An 18,835-nucleotide genomic window follows, 5' to 3' on the forward strand; every position below is an offset into this window, starting at 1 on the left:
CTGAGGAAGGAAGGATTATTTTCACCTAGGGGTGTAAGAAGAGATACCACAGAGGAGATGGTGTCTGAGTTGGGCTTGGAAAATAAGAAAGTAGGTCTCCTTTCCCATAGCAGGAAGCAATGTCTTGCTTGCCTTTGAGGTGGAGGTGGGAGTTCGGGGATGTTTTCTCTAGCCAAGACCCCAGCTCCTCCATAAGAGCAGGCAACATCTTCCAAGCAGAGTGCAGTGACTAGAAATCTTTTCTGGACAATGATATGAAGGGGCCAGGAGCAGCGCCAGATGACTGAGCGAGTTGGGATTGGCAGGCACCTCTTGAGGGCCTGTAGAAATACTGTCACATAATAGGGGTTGGCTGTAGCCAGAGAGTGGATAATGGGGCGCCTTTGGGATGGGAACAAGGCCAGATTCCTCCATGACAGGTAGCTAACCTGCTCTGAAAAGGCTCAAACTTGAAGAAGAAAGGGTCTGTCCACAGAGCTAGGGCAGCTACAAGCAGCAGGACCAGAAAGAAGCTGGGCAGAACTGGCAACATAATTTGCAGGGCCCAGTGCAAAAGGGAAATCGGGCCCCTTGTTCAGAATTTCAAGAGTGACAGCAGAGCATGAAACCAACCTTGGGAACCCTTGTAAGCTTGGGTCACAGGCCCATAAAGTATGGGCTAGGGTAAGCAAGCAAGGGATAAGGCCACAGGAAGGGCAGCCTCGGAGCCTCTGATCTAACGGTCTGATCAAAATGAAGAAAACAGGGCTGGGCGCAGTGGCTCAGGCCTGTAATCACAGCACTTTGGGAGGCCAAGGTAGGCGGATCGCCTGAGGTCGGGAGTTCAAGACCAGCCTAACCAACAATGGAGAAACCCCGTCACTACTAAAAATAAAAAAAAATTAGCCAGGCATGGTGGCACATGTCTGTAATCCCAAATACTTGGGAGGCTGAGGCAGGAGAATTGCTTGAACCCAGGAAGCGGAGGTTGCAGTGAGCTGAGATTGCGCCATTGCACTCCAGCCTGGGTGACAGTGCGAGACTCCATCTCAAAAAAAAAAAAAAAAAAAAAAAATGAAGAGAACCCATACACACAGGTGGGTAACCCTCAGACAGAGCCAGGGCCACATTCTGCCTTTCCTATATGCACCACTGAGGCATTCTTAGCTCTCCCAGCCACCCAGTCCACCCCAGCCAACCAGCATGCTCAAAGAGTCCAGGTCTTACCCTATTTGGAGGAGAGAGGGCATTTAAATTTCATCTCTCTGTGTTGGGGGAGCTCTAAATGCTGGAAAAAGATGTCATGCCTGGAGACCATCTGGGGAAAAGGCTTCCAGAGCTGTTTCTTTAATTTACAAAACTGACAACTGAGGGTAGGGGCCTTTGGCAAGTACAGAGGGTGATGGCCCAGAAAAGAATCAAAGTATCAATAACGGGCTCGCCTGGCACTGGCCTCCTGTCCCCTGCCCTGGGGTTCATGTGGCTGGGAAGCCTGATGTCTGTTTCAACAGTGGGATCAAAACTGGCTTTCAGAGCAACATAAGCCAGGGGTAATTTTTAGCACAGACGTAACTTTCTAGTTCCTTTTTCCTACCCCTCATTTTTCAGTTGCCTTTAAAGAGGCCGCAGAGAACTGAAAAACAAATCCAAGTTTAAAGAGACAAGTGCAAAAATGCAAACTGGGCAAGGGGACAGAGCCGTCAGCTGGACAAAATGTGCCTGGAAAACAGCATCCTCTGCTTGGCAGGTGCCAGGGATTTATGGTTGAGTTTTGCAGACGTTTCATCACGTTACGAGCCAGCTCAGGAGACCCTCATAAAACTCTGCTTATATGAAAGAACAAACTAGCTGATAAAAGTCAGCTGTTGCCTATAAATGCACTGTGGGGATTGCAATTGAGTAGCGGATTTATTAGTCTGGGCTCTCCGTGCAAATTAAGAACTGCTCCACACGTTTCAATCGGAAGAGATGAGCCGGAGCAGAGAGGGTTGCTCCCTGCTCACATGATGGCCAATAGGCCATGCTGACCCCTACCCCCATCACTTACTCTACTAGAGAGCAGAGGGAAGACGGTCACTGAAATTAAGTCACAGAAGATCTAGTCTCACATTCCCCATCTTGCCTCCCACAAAAACCCACAAAAACAATCAGTCACTCTCTCCATCCACTGCATTCCCCACACATCCATCACAATAGCACTTCTCACGAAGGACTTGCAGATCTGCCTGGCCTACTCAATCATGGGCTTCTTTGATTTACTTCTGTATTGCTAATGATGAGTTCTGTGCTGGGCACACAGGGAGGCCTCAGAATGAGCAGATATGGATGTGACAGACTCTAAAGCCCCATACACATGAGTTATGACTATCCCACCCCAAACAGCATGGAGGGGGCAGGGGAGCAATGCTGAGGTACCTGCTGCACTTGAGGACTGGGAACAAAAGGGGGAGAAGAGGTGCAGTGAGGGAGTTATGAAGGCATTTCTTCCCCCGGAGAAGGGTGGTCTTTGAGGCTGCTGTACCCAGCCATCAATCTCTGTGTTAACTGATGCCTTTTCTCAGGATTAAGACTGTTTCTTAAGGAGTGACCCTGAAACAGAATGAAGGGTACTTACTAAGGCTGCAGATATCTAGCCCCTCACCCCACACACTAGATCGGAATCTCTGGGCCCTACAGTCTCAGAAAAATGACTTTCCTTTGCACTATGTGGAAACCATGAAGGAGCCTTCCAGGAAGGATGGGGAGGAGGAGAGTGCCTGGAAGGGATACCCGTCATTCCTTCAGAAGCACTGGCTTTCTCCTACCAGGCCCTGGCACCAAGGGCAAAAGTTTAAGACTCCGGTAGAGTGTGCCAGGATTTGCTCCAACCCTCTTGGCTATGGGATCAGAAGGGAGGGTAACTGGCAAGGTTGTGGCTGTCTGGAAGAGGCTTGGATACTTCATGTGCCACTGCCAAGTCAGATGGGGGCAGCTCTGCACTGCAGGATCCATGTCCTGTGCAGGGCTGGGTATCAGAAAGCCTCACTCTTGTTATAGCTGAGTAGATGTTAGACATGCTCTTGCCTTCTGTGGCAGACAGGGAACAGTGATGTGGGGAGAAGCGCCTTTCACCGGAACCAGGAAAGCACTGGTGCAAATTCTGCAACATCACTGACAAGCTGTGGGCAGTCAGAAAGCTTACCAGGTGGCCGGGCGCGGTGGCTCATGCCTGTAATCCCAGCACTTTGGGAGGCCAAGGCGGGCAGATCACGAAGTCAAGAGATCAAGGCCATCCTGGCCAACATGGTGAAACCCCGTCTCTACTAAAAACACAAAAATTAGCTGGGTGTGGTGGTGCATACCTGTGGTCCCAGCTACTCAGGAGGCTGAGGCAGGAGAATCGCTTGAACCCAGGAGGTGGAGTTTGCAGTGAACAGAGATCACGCCACTGCACTCCAGCCTAGCAACAGAGTGAGACTCTGTCTCAAAAAAGAAAAGAAAAAACTTACCAGGTCTCTGTCTCAGTCTCCTCATCTATCTATTGGAAGTAAGCATACTTGTTTCAATACTTCTTCAGGGTTTAAAAAGATATTAAACAGCCTAGCACAGGGCTATATACTTAGTGTGTTATTAATAGAGCTTAAGTGAATTTCAATCCCTTTAATGCTCATAAATGTACAAAAAGCCCTCACTATCTCCTCTCACTTAAACCTTACAACCCTGTAAGGACATATCATCACTTCCACTATATAGATGAGGAAATAGACTTAGGGGAAATTACTTGCCCAAGATCACATGGCTAGCTAAAGGCTGAGCTGAGACTTGAACCTAGGTCTCAGTTCTCTCCTTCCCCTCATCCCCAAACCTGCTCTCCGAAATGTGCACTCTCCCTCCCTTCTCACAGGGGAATGGAATTATAAATGATCCAATGCTTGAGCAGGTTGGGAAGGTACCTGGCTTCTCATCCCAATTAAAGTCAGACATCATACAGTCCCCATAAAGCCTGGGCTGTCCTTGGGCAGCCATCCTTCTCTTTGGGCCCAGGCAACCCAGCAGCTTGAGACAACCTTACTCTGAGAGAAGAACCTGAATGTCAATTTCTGGATGTGGATGGGGAGGGACAGGATAGAGGGAAACCAAAACTCTTCATTTCATCCCAAGACTGTCTGACACCGACAGAGAAAGGGGTTCTGACCCAGCTGAGGGCAACAGAGAATGGAACTCACATTGGCGTCTTTGTCCATTAGCCAGTGGCATACATAGAGGAGCACCGGAAGTACTCCCACTGTGGTGACTCTCCCTCAATTAGTTTATCAATTTAGTGATCCCAGTAAAAAATATATATATACTGACTTTTTTGTTGGAAGGTGGCGGGATTAGCTAATTGGAAAATTCTAGGGGGTGGGGCAAGGCCTGATGAACAAGAGTGGGAGTACAGTGGGGGTTGCTATTATAAAAACCAATAGGTATTAAGACTTTGGAAGCAAATGTCCACCCTCAGGGGCTATTTAAGTAAATTACAGTTTACTCACACAACAGAAATCTAGACAACTTTTTTAAAAATGCAAGGATATATAATGAACTCCAAGATACAGCAAGTCAGGAAGAACAAGGTGAAAAAGTGGGTATATGGTAATGTTACCATTCATATAAAAATGAAGGGAGTTTTTTTGTTGCAGTGATTATCTATTGCTGAGGAACAAATGGTCCCCAAACTTAGTGATTTAAAACATTTATGATCCCAGTTTACATGGATCAGGAATCCAGGTACCGCTTAGCTGATTGCCTTTGGCTGGGGTCTTCAAGAGGCTGTAGACAAGCTGTCAGCCGGGGCTGTGGACCCATCAACTGGGAGGAAGGATCTGCTTCCAAGTTCACTCACACGGTTATTGGCGGGCATTGGTCTCTCACATGAGCCCCTCCATGGCTGCCTCACAGCATCACAGCTGCCTTTCACAGGATGGGTGATCCCAGAGAGAGAGAACCCAAGATGGAAGCTGCAGTCTTTTTTACCTATTTCAGAAGTGATATCCTACCACTTGTGTAGTATTCTATTCATTAGAAGTGTTTCTGTAAGTCCAACCTGTATGGAACAAGACAGGAGTACACAGGGCATGAATACCAGAGGCGGGACCACTGGGGACTGTCTTTGAGAATACCCACCCACCACACTCACACTGGCAAATAGTATTTATGGAAGGAAGGATACACTAGAAACATTAAATACTGGTTGCCTTCTGGGAAGGGAATTGGGAAACTGGGGGAGAAGAATTCTTCACTGAATATACTATTGTTCTTTTAGAGACAGGGTCTCACTCTGTTGCCCAGGCTAGAGTGGAGTGGTATGATCATGGCTCACTGTAACCTCAAACTCCAGGGCTCAAGTGATCCTCCTGCCTCAACCTCCCAAATAGCTAAGACACACCACCACACTTACCTCTTTTATTTTTTTGTAGAGACAGGGTCTCACTATATTCCCCAGTCTGATCTAAACTCCTGACCTCAAGCCATCCTCCCACCTCGGCATCCCAAAGTGCTGTACAGGCATGAGCCATTGTGCCCAGCCTAATATGCTCTTGCATACGTTTTTAACAATATTGATGTATCACTTAAAAAATAAATCAGGCCAGGTGCGGTGGCTCACGCCTGTAATCCCAGCACTTTGGGAGGCCGAGGCAGGCAGATCACTTGAGGTCAGGAGTTCAAGGCCAGCCTGGCCAATGGTGAGACCTCAGCTCTACTAAAAATACAAAAATTAGCTGGGCGTGGTGGCACGTGCCTGTAATCCCAGCTACTCGGGAGGGTGAGGCAGGAGAATCACTTGAATCCAGGAGACGGAGGTTGCAGTGAGCTGAGATCACACCTCTGCACTCCAGCCTGGGTGACAGAGTATGACTCCATCTGAAAAATATAAACAAAATGTATTTTAAATTTAAAAAGAAGAATGAAAAGGATGGCATTTTAACAGAAAAACAGCTAGGAGGGAACAAAATGAAAACAGTAACAATTATACTTCAATACTATATAGTTATTACTGAGCACCATAAACATATGCCTGTTCCTACCTAGCCATTACATGCTTCTGAGAGTTTAGAAACCTCTTTATTACACATGCATACACATAAGCAAGCAACTCCCATTTGTAGAGCAAAATACGCACACCCAAGCTGGGATTCACAGTTCTCTTCACGATTTGGTTCCAGTCCACCCTTACTGATCCATTTCCTGCCATCCTTCTATGAACCTGTTATTTGTGATACTGAACTGTTATTTGCCAGTTCTGGAGGGTAAAGGCAACAAGCACAATGCCTGGCACACAGCAAGCTTTCATCAAGGGTTGGCTTCCACTCCTGTGCATGGAATGCCATGCACCTCTCTCCCAGCCCCAAGTAAAATTCCCCTCAAGATCTACCTCCAATGTACTGTCATCAAGGAGTCCCACAGGCAATTAGTTATCACCTCTATTCTCCCACGGCACCTGTTTTTACCTTAGCTATCACACTTTTATGATCATATTACAACTTAAATCTCTGCAACCCAAAGTCTGGACCTTGGGCCATCAGCATCGACATTAGCTGGGACTTTGTTTGAAATGAATCTGGGCCGAGCACAGTGGCTCACGCCTATAATCCCAGCACTTTGGGAGGCTGAGTTGGGTGGATCACGAGGTCAAGAGATCGAGACCATCCTGGTCAACATGGTGAAACCCCATCTCTACTAAAAATACAAAAAAATTAGCTGGGCATGGTGGTGCATGCCTGTAATCCCAGCTACTCGGAAGACTGAGGCAGGAGAATTGCTTGAACCTGGGAGGCGGAGGCTGCAGTGAGCTGAGGTAGCGCCACTGCACTCCAGCCTGGCTCCTGGTGACAGAGTGAGACTCTGTCTTAAAAAAAAAAAAAATGAATCTGGGGCTGACCTCAGACCTACGGAATCAGAATCTGAACTTTAACAAGATACCACTGATTTCTTTGCACATTAATCTTTCCCTGGTTGAACTGTGAGCCTTTCTAGGGTTCTCTTTCATCTCTGTCCCCCGAGCCCAACATAAGACTTGACACTCAAAGGTTTTTTAAGTTTTATTTTTAATATGTATATGATAGATTTTAGTTTCTGGAAAAATAAATACACATTATATATAATAGTTATAGGTAGATAATGATGCATAATCAGAATGGATTATCTTTACAGATAGAAAAACATGAAGATTTGGGAAAATGCATGTAAAATGTAAGATAAAATGTAAATTGTAAGATATAACACATTCACGAAAGGTATATAATTGTGTTGAGCTACATTTACAGATAATAAAAAGATGAACAAATTACGTTAGGTTTTAAAAAAAGACAATCTAACAGTATGTATCAACAATACCACGTTTGTTCTTTAAAAAATTTGTGAATTGGCCAAGCACAGTGGCTCATGCCTGTATTCCCAACACTGGGAGGCCCAGGTGGGAGGACCCCTTGAGCTCAGGAGTTTGAGCTGGGGAATATAGTGAGACCCCCCCATCTCTATTAAAAAAATAAAATTTATGAATAGACACTGCAAAGATACACATCAAAATATCTCTAATGAAGTTTGTTTTACAATTTTCTACTTAATTTTTTTCTAGTTTTCCTATGATCTTTATAAGAAAAAAGTTATTTTCATTTTGGAAAAATATCTATACCTTTACTAATCCGCTTTACATTCAATGACCAAGATTTCTACAGCGCTCTGGGAAGCTGAAAGGTCTGAAAGTAACACCACCATTACATGGATGACGGTAGTGGGCCTTGGAAATGTAACCCCAAAGGAGTGACTCTGAGCTGGCGTTCTCCCGCCCGGCAACTACTCCAGACTCAGAGGAATGTGGCAAGCCAGATGCCAGCTTTGGCCAAAAAAAAAACCCTGTCATTTTAGGAGTCTCACCATGACTTCCTCTGAGATTGTAACAGTAATGGGGAACCCTTCAAAGACAAAGCATTCAGAATGATTCGTGCTGCACCATCTCCCCCTGGTGGCAGGCTCTGGAAATTGGCTTGATTATAACTATTGCAATTGATCAAAATTTTTAAAATATATTCTGTCAAAATCACACTTATTTCTTTAAATCATCAAAACCAGTTTTCCTTTTGTCAAGGATTCAGGTATTGACAAAAGACACAAAGCCAGGACCTGCTGTCAACCAGACGATGCTTTGGATGATACCAAGGGCAGTGTGGCTCTTTGCCTCCTGTCCTAGCCTTCCTTACCTCTTCAAGTCTACAATAAATGCAAGGCACTATGTTCTTCAGCAATGCCCTTCCTGTTTTCTGTCTATCTCCATCCACTTCCCTGAGCCTCAGAAAAGGTCAAGGCGCATGGCTCACATACTCTCAGCCACGGCCTGGCATGCAGCAGCTCCTTCAGACATCTAAGCACGAATCCTCCCCAGGACCCAGTCTTCAGGTTCAAGGCATTGATATTTCAAATATGTCAGATTGAAATACTGACGTTTCTTTAGAAATGCAGGGTGCAGCAATGTCAGTCTTCAACTGTGGTGCCCGTTGTCTCCAGATAAACACAGCTTCCTTACTCTTCCAGGAAGAAGGAAACATTCAATAGGATATCTGAAATAGGAAGAGAGAAAAACTGGCATTATCACCTCTCCAGAGAATATAACACACACAGAGGCACAGCAAGGGCATCTTTCTAATGTTTCCAAAGAGGTGGGCCACAGGGAAAGAAAGGAGGAGAGGAGACACGAAGGAAGAACAAAAACCCTGTACCTTGTACAAGATCTTGGTGTTCATCTTTTGAAATTCGGTCCCAGGCCTTGGGCAAAGCTTGGATGTTTGCCAAGTCTCCCCACTGGATAGAAGAAAGAAGATACTTTCTCTTCAGGTACCTTCCTGGAAGTTAAGGACTGCTCGAAAGAAAATGAAATATGCTGAAGAAAAACAAAACAAAACAAAAAAAAAAACACCCTGGTAAGAACCAGAGGGAAGACGGAAGTATAAAAGTGAAAGTGCAGATATCCTTATATTTTACCAAGTGGGCCTGATTCACCAATGCTACAATATTTCCTACAAATATTTACTAATATGGTTTTGTGCTATAGGGAAAGAGGAATGTGACCATCCCTGAAATCTGGGATCTCAGCACCGTGAGGACAAAACCAGATCCTGACAGGAAAAAACAAAAGTGACATGAAAGGTAAAGCTCAGTGGAGGTCCAGAGAATCAATACACCCAATTTAGAGGACAGCAGGGACACTCCAGCTGGTAGGAAACATAAGCAAAGGCACAGAAGCAGACAGAAGCAGAGATGCATGGAATGAATTCAGGGAAAGCAAATCTTCCAGTCTGCTCAGCAGGGATGCCACATGGAGAGCAGTCAGCAAAGCTGAAAGGTGGGCTGAGCCAGAACAGAAAGAACACTGAGTACCAAGGTAGGGACTTTGAACTTGATCCCACTGGCAACAAGAGCTATTCCTATACAGTACAGTACAATTCTGATCCTGAGTAGCAGGATCAGAACCAGACCTCCTGAAGATACAGAGTGAGATCATTAATTGGAGTCAGCTTAGAGGGAAAGAAACTAGAGACAGAAACCTGCCAAGAAGCTACATGCAATTAAGAGTCCAAGTGAGAGGTAAGAAGCCACGTAAGCAGCAGAGGGGACAGAGAAGGAAAATCGAAGCACCAGGGAAACAGAATGAAAGGACTTGAGTGACTGTGTCAACACTCTGGCACATAGCAAGTGCTCTGTAATGTCAGCCGCAGCTCTTGCTCCTCTGCCCACGTTCCTGTTGCTGTTACTACTGCTGCTACCCATGCGTTTAAAAGAGAAAATAGGCCAGGCGCGGTGGCTCATGTCTGTAATACCAGCACTTTGGGAAGCCGAGGTGGCAGGATCACCTGAGGTCAGGAGTTCAAGATCAGCCTAGCCAACATGGTGAAACCCCATCTCTACAAAAACTATAAAAATTAGCCAGGCGTAATCTCAGCTATTGGGAGGCTGAGGCAGAGAACTGCTTGAACCTGGGAGGTAGAGGTTGCAGTGAGCCAAGATAATGCCACTGCACTCCAGCCTGGGTGACAAGAGTTAAACTCTGTATCAAAAAATAAACAAATAAAAGAGAAAACAGGGTAGATTCTACAACTCAAGGAAAAGGAGGCTGAATTTGAGGGCTAGATTGAGGAGTTCAATTGTAAACTTGAGTTTGCAATTCCAAGAACAATCTAGTTGGAGGCATCTGCAGGAAACCAAAAATCAAGACTAGAGAAAAGCTGGGGTTTGGGAGTTATTCACATGAAGGCAGAAACCTAAGCCAGAGGCTAAAATTAGGTATCAGGCAAGAATTGAGAGAAGATCAGGCATGGTGGCTCACACCTGGACTCTCAGCATTTTGGGAAGCCAAGCTGGTAGCATCACTTGAGGCCAGGAGTTCAAGACCAGCCTGGTCAACACGGCAAGACTCCATCTCCTAGGGAATATATATATATTTTTTTTTTGAGAGAAAAAGGTTAGAGCTTCAACTAATTGCTCTTTCTGCTTTGACCTTTGCCCCCAGTACTCCAAATCTTACCCCACAACAAAGCCAGAATGATCCTGTTAAAGACATTGGTCTTATCTTCCTTACTCAAAAGTTTCTAAGAGTTTTCTCTTAGAAAACTCATTTTCTCTCACTCAAATGCTTTTAATTTTGGGGGCAGGGGGGCTGTAGTTTGAGACAGGGTCTTAATCTGTCAACTAGGCTGGTTCACACCTAGGCTGGTGATCACGGCTCACTGCAGACTTGACCTCCCAAGGCTCAAGCAATCCTCCCACCTCAGCCTCTTTAGTAGCTAGGACTACAGGTGCACACCACCATGATGCCTGGCCCCAAATTTTTTTTTTTTTGAGACTCTTTCACCCAGGCTGGAGGGCAGTGGCATGATCTTGGCTCACTGCAGCCTTGACCTCCCCAATTCAAGCAATCCTCCAGCTTCAGCCTCCCAAGTAGCTGGGACTACAGGCACATACCACCATGCCTGGCTAATTTTTGTATTTTTCTGTAGAGACAGGGTTTCACCATGTTGCCCAAGCTGGTCTCAAACTCCTGGGCTCAAGCAATCCTCCCACCTCAGCCTCTCAAAGTGTTGGGATTACAGGCATGGGCCACCACACCCAGATCCCAAATTCTTTCAAAGACCTTCAAGGCCCTACAAAGTTGAGCCCCGTCTTACTACCCTCATCTGCTATTAAGCTCCCCCTCATACTCTGCTCTAGCCTCCTTACTATTTCCTGAAGATACCAGAAATGTTCTTACCTCAAGGCCTTTGCATTTGATGTTTCCTCAACCTAGAACTTTCTCTCCCCAAATATCTGCATAGCTCTTTCCCTTTCCCTCTTCAGATGTTTGCTCAAATATCACTTTCTCATGAGGCCTGCTCTGACCACTCCATTTTAAATCACAACCCTCCCCTCCCCTCCTCACTTTCCCTGCTTTATTTTTCTCCATAGCACTTATCATCATCTGGCATTCTATTTTCCTTTTTTAATGCCTGTCTCTCTGCACCAAGAACAGTGCCTGATATGCAGTAGCTACTCAATAAATTATTACAGGAAGGATTGTACAAAAGAATGCAGGAAGAATCCAAGTTCAGGAACCCCCAAAGAGAACTGACCCACACTATATAATTTTCCAATCCTGTGAAAACTGAAACTTGAAAGACTTAGAACAGCTCTGGCTATGATCTGAAATGTGTGCAAAGGATACGAATTTCGATAATGCCTCTCAATATCTCGCAACCATTCCAACATGTCAGCCACAGAGGGGCTCACCGCTGAAGACTGCAGGACAGCATCAATGCCAACTGTGTCTGCGTGTTGTTCATAGATCTGAAACACTCGCTCCACATGGCTGCTGACTGTGTCTTGCACCTTGAGGAGGATGGCTCTGTAGGAAAGAGTCTGACATTAGGCAATATCATGAGACAGGTATAAAGGAAGGTTTCTCAATTTGGGCACTACTGATATTTTGGAATACATGATTCTCTGTTGTGGAGAGCTGCCCTGTACATTGGAGGATGCTTAGGAGTATGCCTGGCCCCTACTCAATAAACAACAGGAGTAAACTATACCTATACCCTCCATAAGCCATAACAACCAATGTCTCTAGATGTTGCCAAATGTCCCCTCATTGAAAAACCATCTTCAGGCAGACGTGGTGGCTCAGGCCTGTAATCCCAGCACTTTGGGAGGCTGAGGCAAGTGGATCATGAGGTCAGGAGTTTAAGACCAGCCTGGCCAAGATGGTGAAACTCTGACTCTACTAAAAATACAAAAATTAGCCAGGCATGGTGGCGGGCACCTGTAGTCCCAGATACTGGGGAGGCTGAGGCAAGAGAATAGCTTGAACTGGGAAGCAGAGGTTGCAATGGGCCAAGATCATGCCACCGCACTCTGGCCTGGGCAACAAGAGTGAGACTCTGTCTCAGAAAAAAAAAAAAAAGAAAAGAAAAGAAAAACCATCTCCAATCAAGAGCAGTGGGATAAGGGAATTAGTGACAATGCCTTGGAGGTAGGAGTGGCTCAAGAATCAAGAAAGGGGCTGGGCGCAGTGGCTTGATACCTTAATTCCAGCACTTTGGGAGGCTGAGCGGGGTGGATCACCTGAGGTCAGGACTTTGAGACCAGCCTGGCCAACATGGCAAAACCCCATCTCTACTAAAAATTAAAAAATTAGCTGGTGTAGTGGTGCACGCCTGTAGACCCAGCTACTCAGGAGGCTGAGGCATGAGAATCACTTGAACCCAGAGGCAGAGGTTGCAGTGAGCCGAGATAGTGCCACTGCACTCCAGTGTGGGTGACAGAGTGAGACTCCATCTCAAAAGTAAATAGAATTTTTTAAAAATTAAAACATTTACCAAAAAAAAGCCAGGTGCAGTGGCATGCCTGTAATCCCAGCATTTTTGGAGGCCAAGGCCAGAGGACAGCTTGAAGCTAGGAATTCAAGACCAGCCTGGGCAATATGGCAAGACCATCTCTACAAAATTTTTTTTAAATTAGCCAGGTATGGTGGCAATCACCTGTACTCAGGAGGCTGAGGCAAGAGGAGTTAGAGGCTACAGTAAGCTACGATCATACCGCTGCACCTCAGCCTGGGCAACAGAGCGAGACTCTGTCTCTAAAAATAAAATAAAAAGAAGACAAAGTATTAAATAAAGCTCCCAATATTGTTTTGTGAAACATTCCAGTTATATACGCATGTATGTGTGTCTATGAATGATACAAAAGATATTTCTTTCTGTAAGTCAAAGTCCAAAGCTGAAAACCACTGAACTAGAAAAAAACCAAGTGCCTCTTGGATGGTAGGCTTTGACAGGCAGTGTTTTATTTTTTAAATTGAGGTATAATTCACAAACCATAAAATTTACCATTTAAAAGTATACAACTTGCAGTAAACCTGTTCTGTATGATACTACAATGGTATATAAATGTCACTAAAGGTCAGGCATGGTGGCTCACACCTGTAATCCCAACATTTTGGGAGGCTGAGGAGGGTGGATTACTTGAGGTCAAGAGTTTGAGACCAGCCTGGCCAACATGGTAAAACCCCATGTCTACTAAAAATAAAAAAATTAGCCAGGAGTAGTGGTGGGCACCTGTAATCCCAGCTACTCAGGAGGCTGAGGCAGGAGAATCACTTGAACCTGGGAGTGGAGGGTGCAGTGATCTTACGTTGCAGTAAGCCAAGATTGTGCCACTGCACTCCAGCCTGGGTGACAGAGTGAGACTCTGTCCAAGGTAACAGACAGGTCCAGCAACTGTATGATTTTCCACATTAACTTACCCATCATTTCATGAGCTGCTTTACCTCTCTGATCTCATCTTTTTTTTTTTTTTAGAGACAAGATCTCACTCTGTCACCCAGGCTGGAGTGCAGTGACACAAACATGGCTCACTGCAGCCTTGACCTCCTGGGTTCAAGTGATCCTCCTGCCTCAGCCCCCTGTGTAGCCCCCATGTGACCACAGGTGCCCATCCCCAAATCCAGATAATTTTTTGCTTTCTTGTAGAGCCAGTCTCACTTTGTTGCCCAGGTTGGTCTCAAACTTTTGGTCTCAAGCAACCCTCCTGCTTCTGCCTCCCTAAGTGCTGATATTACAGGCTGAGCTGCCATACCCAGCTGATCTCATCTCTTACCAGGCCTCTGCTCCAGTCATACTATTCTCTCTTTTTTTGAGACAGAGTCTTGCTCTGTCACCCAAGCTGGAGTGCAGTGGCTCAATCTTGGCTCACTGCAATCTCCGCCTCCCAGGTCCAAGAGATTCTCCTGCTTCAACCTCCTGGGACTACAGGTGTGCACCATGATGCCCAGTTAATTTTTTGTATTTTTAGTAGAGATGGGATTTCACCATGTTGTCCAGGCTGGTCGCAAACTCCTGACCTCAAGTGATATCCTCCCAAAGTGCTGGGATTACAGGCATGAGCCACCGTGCCTGGCCAGTCATACTATTCTCTATGCACACTACTCACACCCATGTCTTGACTCAGTTTACACCTTTTCAACCATCAGGTTTTAAATATCATTTCCTCCCAGAAGTTTCTCCCTCCTCACAAGCCATACTTATCAATATCTTAAGACATCTCACAATTTAATTCACTGATTGTCTATTTCCTCTGTTCTATTAAGAACAGGAAGTAAGTCTGGTTCATTATTGTATTCCTGGCATCTTGCACTGGTGCCTGGTGAATGTATTTTGTACAAATAAATAATAGGAATGTCCTCATCTGTGACAGTTTCCTATTAGTCTATGGCACAGACTCTATATACTGGAACTTTCTTTTGTTCTGTTTCAAGGAAAGGATACACATGCCCTGTCTATTCTGTCCTTAATAACCTATAACTCTCATCCTGGACAACAAAGTAAGCCTTCATCTCTACAAAAAAATTTAAAATTAACTGGACATAGAAGTGCACCCCTGTTGTCCCAGGTACTTGGGGAGCTGAGATGGGAGGATCGCTTGAACCAGGGAAGTCGAGGCTGCAGTGAGCTGTGATCATGCCACTGCATTCCAGCCTGGGTGACAGGGTAAGACACTGTCTCAAAAAAAAAAAAAAAAAAATGTAACTCAGATACTGGGTCTAACAACAAGCATATCAGAACTTAGAGATGTGCTTCTCCTGGGCACAGAGATTCCAATCTACAGCAGAACAAAGTGGTGATTAAGAGCTCTAGTTTTGTGTCAGGCACACTTGAGTTAGAATCCCAGCTCTACTTTTTACTAGTTGTGTCACGATGGGCAATCTGCTTGAGCCTCAGTTTCCTACCTGCATGGAATAAGTGCAGTTAAGTCAGAGATATGTTGAAGAGACTTTATGATGTAATATATGTAAAACCCTTAGCTCTGGCACCTACTAAGTTTATACAGCTCCTCACTGCCTTTTACCAAAGAAAAGTATAGGGGAGAGCTAATACACTTTCTCTGCTCCTTTTCTGTTCTTTTGTGACTTCTACTAAGCCCACCACTACCATGCCTAGTCTCTGACAAGGAAAATACCAGAAAATGGCTTTCTGATAGAGGTCTCGCTGCCCCAGATGGAAAGTAAGGAAGGTTGAGATACCTCCAAATGTCATGCTCTCAAGGAGAAAAGCACCTTCTAGACTGATCTTAGCTACATATAAAACACCTCATTTTAAAATCCTTCCACCAAGAAAGGAGCTGCTTACAGCCTTTCCCCTAGCTTGTCCAGGACGATGTCACCAGCCGCCAGCTGCTTGCGCCTCAATCGCTCTTTTAAGTCTGGGAAGGTCCGAAGCGCCGGCATATCCTCAAACCTCAGGTTCCGTGCGGCCTGCAGCTGCTCCGCCAGGTTGCTAAGGGAGACCAGGAGGGGCTGGCAGTCTAGCAGGGCGCTCTGCCACAGGCCCTGCTGCTCCTCCACCACGGGGAAGCACTTCTTCAGGGCCTCCTGCACGGCAACCAGAGGCTGGTCTTGAGTCATCTTCTGTTGAAAAAGATAAAAACATAAAGAAAATAACCATGTAGGGATGCCAAGTCAGTCGGGGAGGCACTGGGTCGAGGGTGGGCGGTCATCTCCATGCTCGTGTTTGGACAGGAGTTGTCTCACCTCCAGAAGTGGCTTCTTTTTTTTAGATGGAGTCTCACTCCATCTCCCAGGCTGGAGTGCAGTGGCACGATCTCGGCTCACTGCAACCTCCACCTTCCAAGTTCAAGCGATTCTCCTGCCTCAGCCTTCAGAGTAGCTGGGATTACAGGTGCCTGCCGGCCGGGCACAGTAGCTCACGCCTGTAATCCCAGCACTTTGGGAGGCCGAGGCGGGTGGATCACGAGGTCAACCGATCAAGACCATCCTGGTCAAAATGGTGAAACCCTGTCTCTACTAAAGATACAAAAAAAAAAAAAAAAAAAAAATTAGCTGGGCATGGTGGTACGTGCCTGTAATCCTAGCTACTTGGGAGGCTGAGGCAGGAGAATTGCCTGAACCCAGGAGGCGGAGGTTGCAGTGAGCCGAGATCGCGCCATTGCACTCCAGCCTGGGTAACGAGCGAAACTCCATCTCAAAATAAATAAATAAACAAACAAACAAACAAATAAATAAATACAGGTGCCTGCCACCATGCCCAGCTAATTTTTGTATTTTTAGTAGAGACGAGATTTCGCCATGGTGGCCAGACTGGTCTTGAACTCCTGAACCGCCCGCCTCGGCCTCCCAAAGTGCTGGGATTACAGGATTGAGCCACCGCGTCAGGCCCTGCCTCAGCTTTGTGAAGGAGATCCTGGCTTTCCCTCGGGAAGGGTTACCTGGATAGGGCACTCTCCTACTTCAGAGGATTCCCAGCATCCAAGCGCCGTCTATTCTCTAACCCAGAGGCCAGTCTCCCCTGCCCGAGGCTGCCGGTTGCCTTCCTGAAACCAGCAGAGACAGCCAAAGTGTGAGAACACTCCAGACCTGCACACGCACCCGTAGTCTGTCTGCATGTGCTCAAACACGAACATCTCCCAAAGCTCCTCTAGCCTGCAGGGCTACTGCGTCGCGAAAATATATCGTGTTGCCACAATGACTTCTGGGTACTGTAGTCCCACATGTGGATTGGCCACTTGGCTTGAAGTTTCCTTGGGATGTTGCAGCCGTCCCAACACGGCAACTTCTCATTTGTCAGCCTGCAGCAGTTTAAATTAGTGGCGGTGTTACCACATCCTATTAGCTAAGAGTCACTTCCTCTAAGCTTGCGCCTCCGGCTATGTCTTAATGACACATTTCACAATGTTTGTGGCACAGCCAACTGGCAAAAACTAGTGAATCAGGGGCTCCTGACGTGGCAGCTCTAGCTAAGATGCAGGGTGATGTCCTAGGTGCCCAGGGAAGTCGGGCGCATTGGGGAGTGGAGTGAGAGAAGCGCTGAAACCAAGAGGCTGGAAGCCAGACTTGCCCAGCATAAAAACACCTGCTGGGGGGAGCCTGCATGAGGTACCGGTTGTCATCCCCTCTCATCTTGGCCATCTGCCTGATGAAGATTCTCAGGCACCCAGCAGACTGGAGTGTCACCCCCATCACCCACTGCCCAGGGCTGACCTCGGGCGGAAGAGTGACATTCAAATACTTGTTGCATATGGAGCAACAGGACAGGCTGGAAGGGAGAGAAAGGACTCTCCCTGGCAAGAGGAAGGGCCAGGCTTGCCAGGGCTCCTATGTTCCACCTGCTGTGTCTCCAAGCTCGCTGGTGCCTATCAGGAGCCTGCTTGGCACCTTTGCTTATTTCCTCGATTGTTCCTGAACTCAGAGGGGGAGAGGGAAGATTATCACCCCTACAGTCTATAAAATGCACACTTAAACACAAACACAACCCCTCTGACATGGCTTCAGACCGCATCCACAGGTGAAAAGCACCAAATCCAATCATACCACAAACCCATCAAGAGCTCACCAGTCTGGCTGTCCGGCTGCCACCCGCCTTGAGACTCAGCCTGAGCTATCGCTCTGATCCCTGGAGACTTCAAGACTAGCCTCTAGCCTTGCTGGGCCTCAGCACAACCCCCGATCAATCCAACCCTGTGGCTGTGGACAGATGCCAAGATACACAGTTAGCACCTCCGACTGTACCGCGGCTCGGCCGGGCTCGCCGTCTACACGTCCATTCCCAGGCCCACGGCCTCGACACCCAGGGCTGCCTCCTGCCTTGGGCTCCCTGGAGTCTAGCGGCCGCGGCTCCTACTGCAGTCACCGGACAGCCAGCTGCCAAGCGCCACTACTGCACCTGAAGTCGCGACCCCGCACTCCGCACCCAGTCGAGGCGCCGAGATGTTAACTGGGCAGGAGGGTCCAGCCCGCGGGCGACCGAGGAACGAGAGGGTTCCCCCCACTCGCTGCCCAGACTGGCCGGGCTGGCGCGCCCACCCCAAAGCCTGCACCCCCCGCCCCCTTCCAAACACTGCTGAGTGGGGCTGCTGTGTCTCCGCCGACCCTCCACTTGCCCGAAGTTCCCTCCACTTTTCCGAAGTTCGGCCTGGGGTGCTTGGGGCCCTGAGGAGCGCAGAGGTAGACAGACAGCCAGTCAGTAGTCAGTCAATCAGTGGGTCACGGCGGCCCTCGGCTACTCAGCTGCAACCAGGCCAGAAAGAAGCAGCCTCCTAAAGTGCTGGGATTCCCGGCTTCCAAGCGGGCCCCCGTCGTCCTGGTCGGCCCTCAGCCCTCCAGAGCTTACAGTGTCGAGGTGCCGTCGCAAGGCCTGCCGGGAATAGTAGTTAATATCGTTTGCAGCTGGCCAGGGCGGAGCCGGGTGGGCGTGGAGAGGGCGGGGAAACTATCTTGAACCACAACTCCCAGGAGCACTCGCGACGGCGGTGGCCGCGCTGACGTACTCAGGCTGTAGAGGGCGCATTGGGCTGGAGACCCCGG

At 47.3% G+C, this 18,835-nt stretch overlaps 1 protein-coding gene across 23 annotated transcripts; it reads right to left on the minus strand.

Moving 5' to 3' along the window:
* Positions 1-5,733: 5,733 nt before the first annotated feature.
* On the minus strand, positions 5,734-18,667 carry AIRIM (AFG2 interacting ribosome maturation factor). Of its 23 annotated transcripts, none has more exons than XR_013519932.1 (8): positions 18,412-18,667; positions 17,865-17,995; positions 16,741-16,845; positions 15,645-15,922; positions 11,687-11,866; positions 8,712-8,830; positions 8,437-8,552; positions 5,734-5,859 (listed from the first exon to the last, which is right to left on the minus strand). XR_013519932.1 is itself a non-coding variant. In XM_078331283.1 (8 exons), exons 5-8 carry the CDS (start codon positions 15,917-15,919, stop codon positions 8,515-8,517), a joined length of 612 nt encoding a protein of 203 aa, XP_078187409.1. In that variant the 5' UTR covers positions 15,920-15,922; positions 16,046-16,315; positions 16,741-16,845; positions 17,865-17,995; positions 18,412-18,667; the 3' UTR covers positions 7,025-8,514. The 23 variants fall into 23 exon arrangements, 20 of the variants coding, with proteins under 20 accessions (XP_078187409.1, XP_078187408.1, XP_078187415.1 ...); XM_078331283.1 differs by lacking the exon at positions 5,734-5,859 and adding an exon at positions 16,046-16,315 and having other exon boundaries at positions 7,025-8,552; XM_078331282.1 differs by lacking the exon at positions 5,734-5,859 and adding an exon at positions 16,046-16,318 and having other exon boundaries at positions 7,025-8,552.
* Positions 18,668-18,835: the final 168 nt, after the last annotated feature.

Source organism: Callithrix jacchus, chromosome 7 (genome assembly GCF_049354715.1).
Source record: "Callithrix jacchus isolate 240 chromosome 7, calJac240_pri, whole genome shotgun sequence".
Lineage (NCBI taxonomy): Eukaryota > Metazoa > Chordata > Mammalia > Primates > Cebidae > Callithrix > Callithrix jacchus.

Excerpts from the sequence above, each read along its gene's own strand:
- AIRIM (XM_054259160.2), bottom strand. The coding sequence starts at position 15,919 with ATGACTCAAGACCAGCCTCTGGTTGCCGTGCAGGAGGCCCTGAAGAAG. Across the intron at positions 8,831-11,686 it reads GAGAGGCATTATCGAAATTC|GTACCTGAAGAGAAAGTATC; the intron begins GTATCCTTTGCA and ends ACTTCCAGGAAG. Across the intron at positions 8,553-8,711 it reads ACACCAAGATCTTGTACAAG|ATATCCTATTGAATGTTTCC; the intron begins GTACAGGGTTTT and ends TTCCTATTTCAG.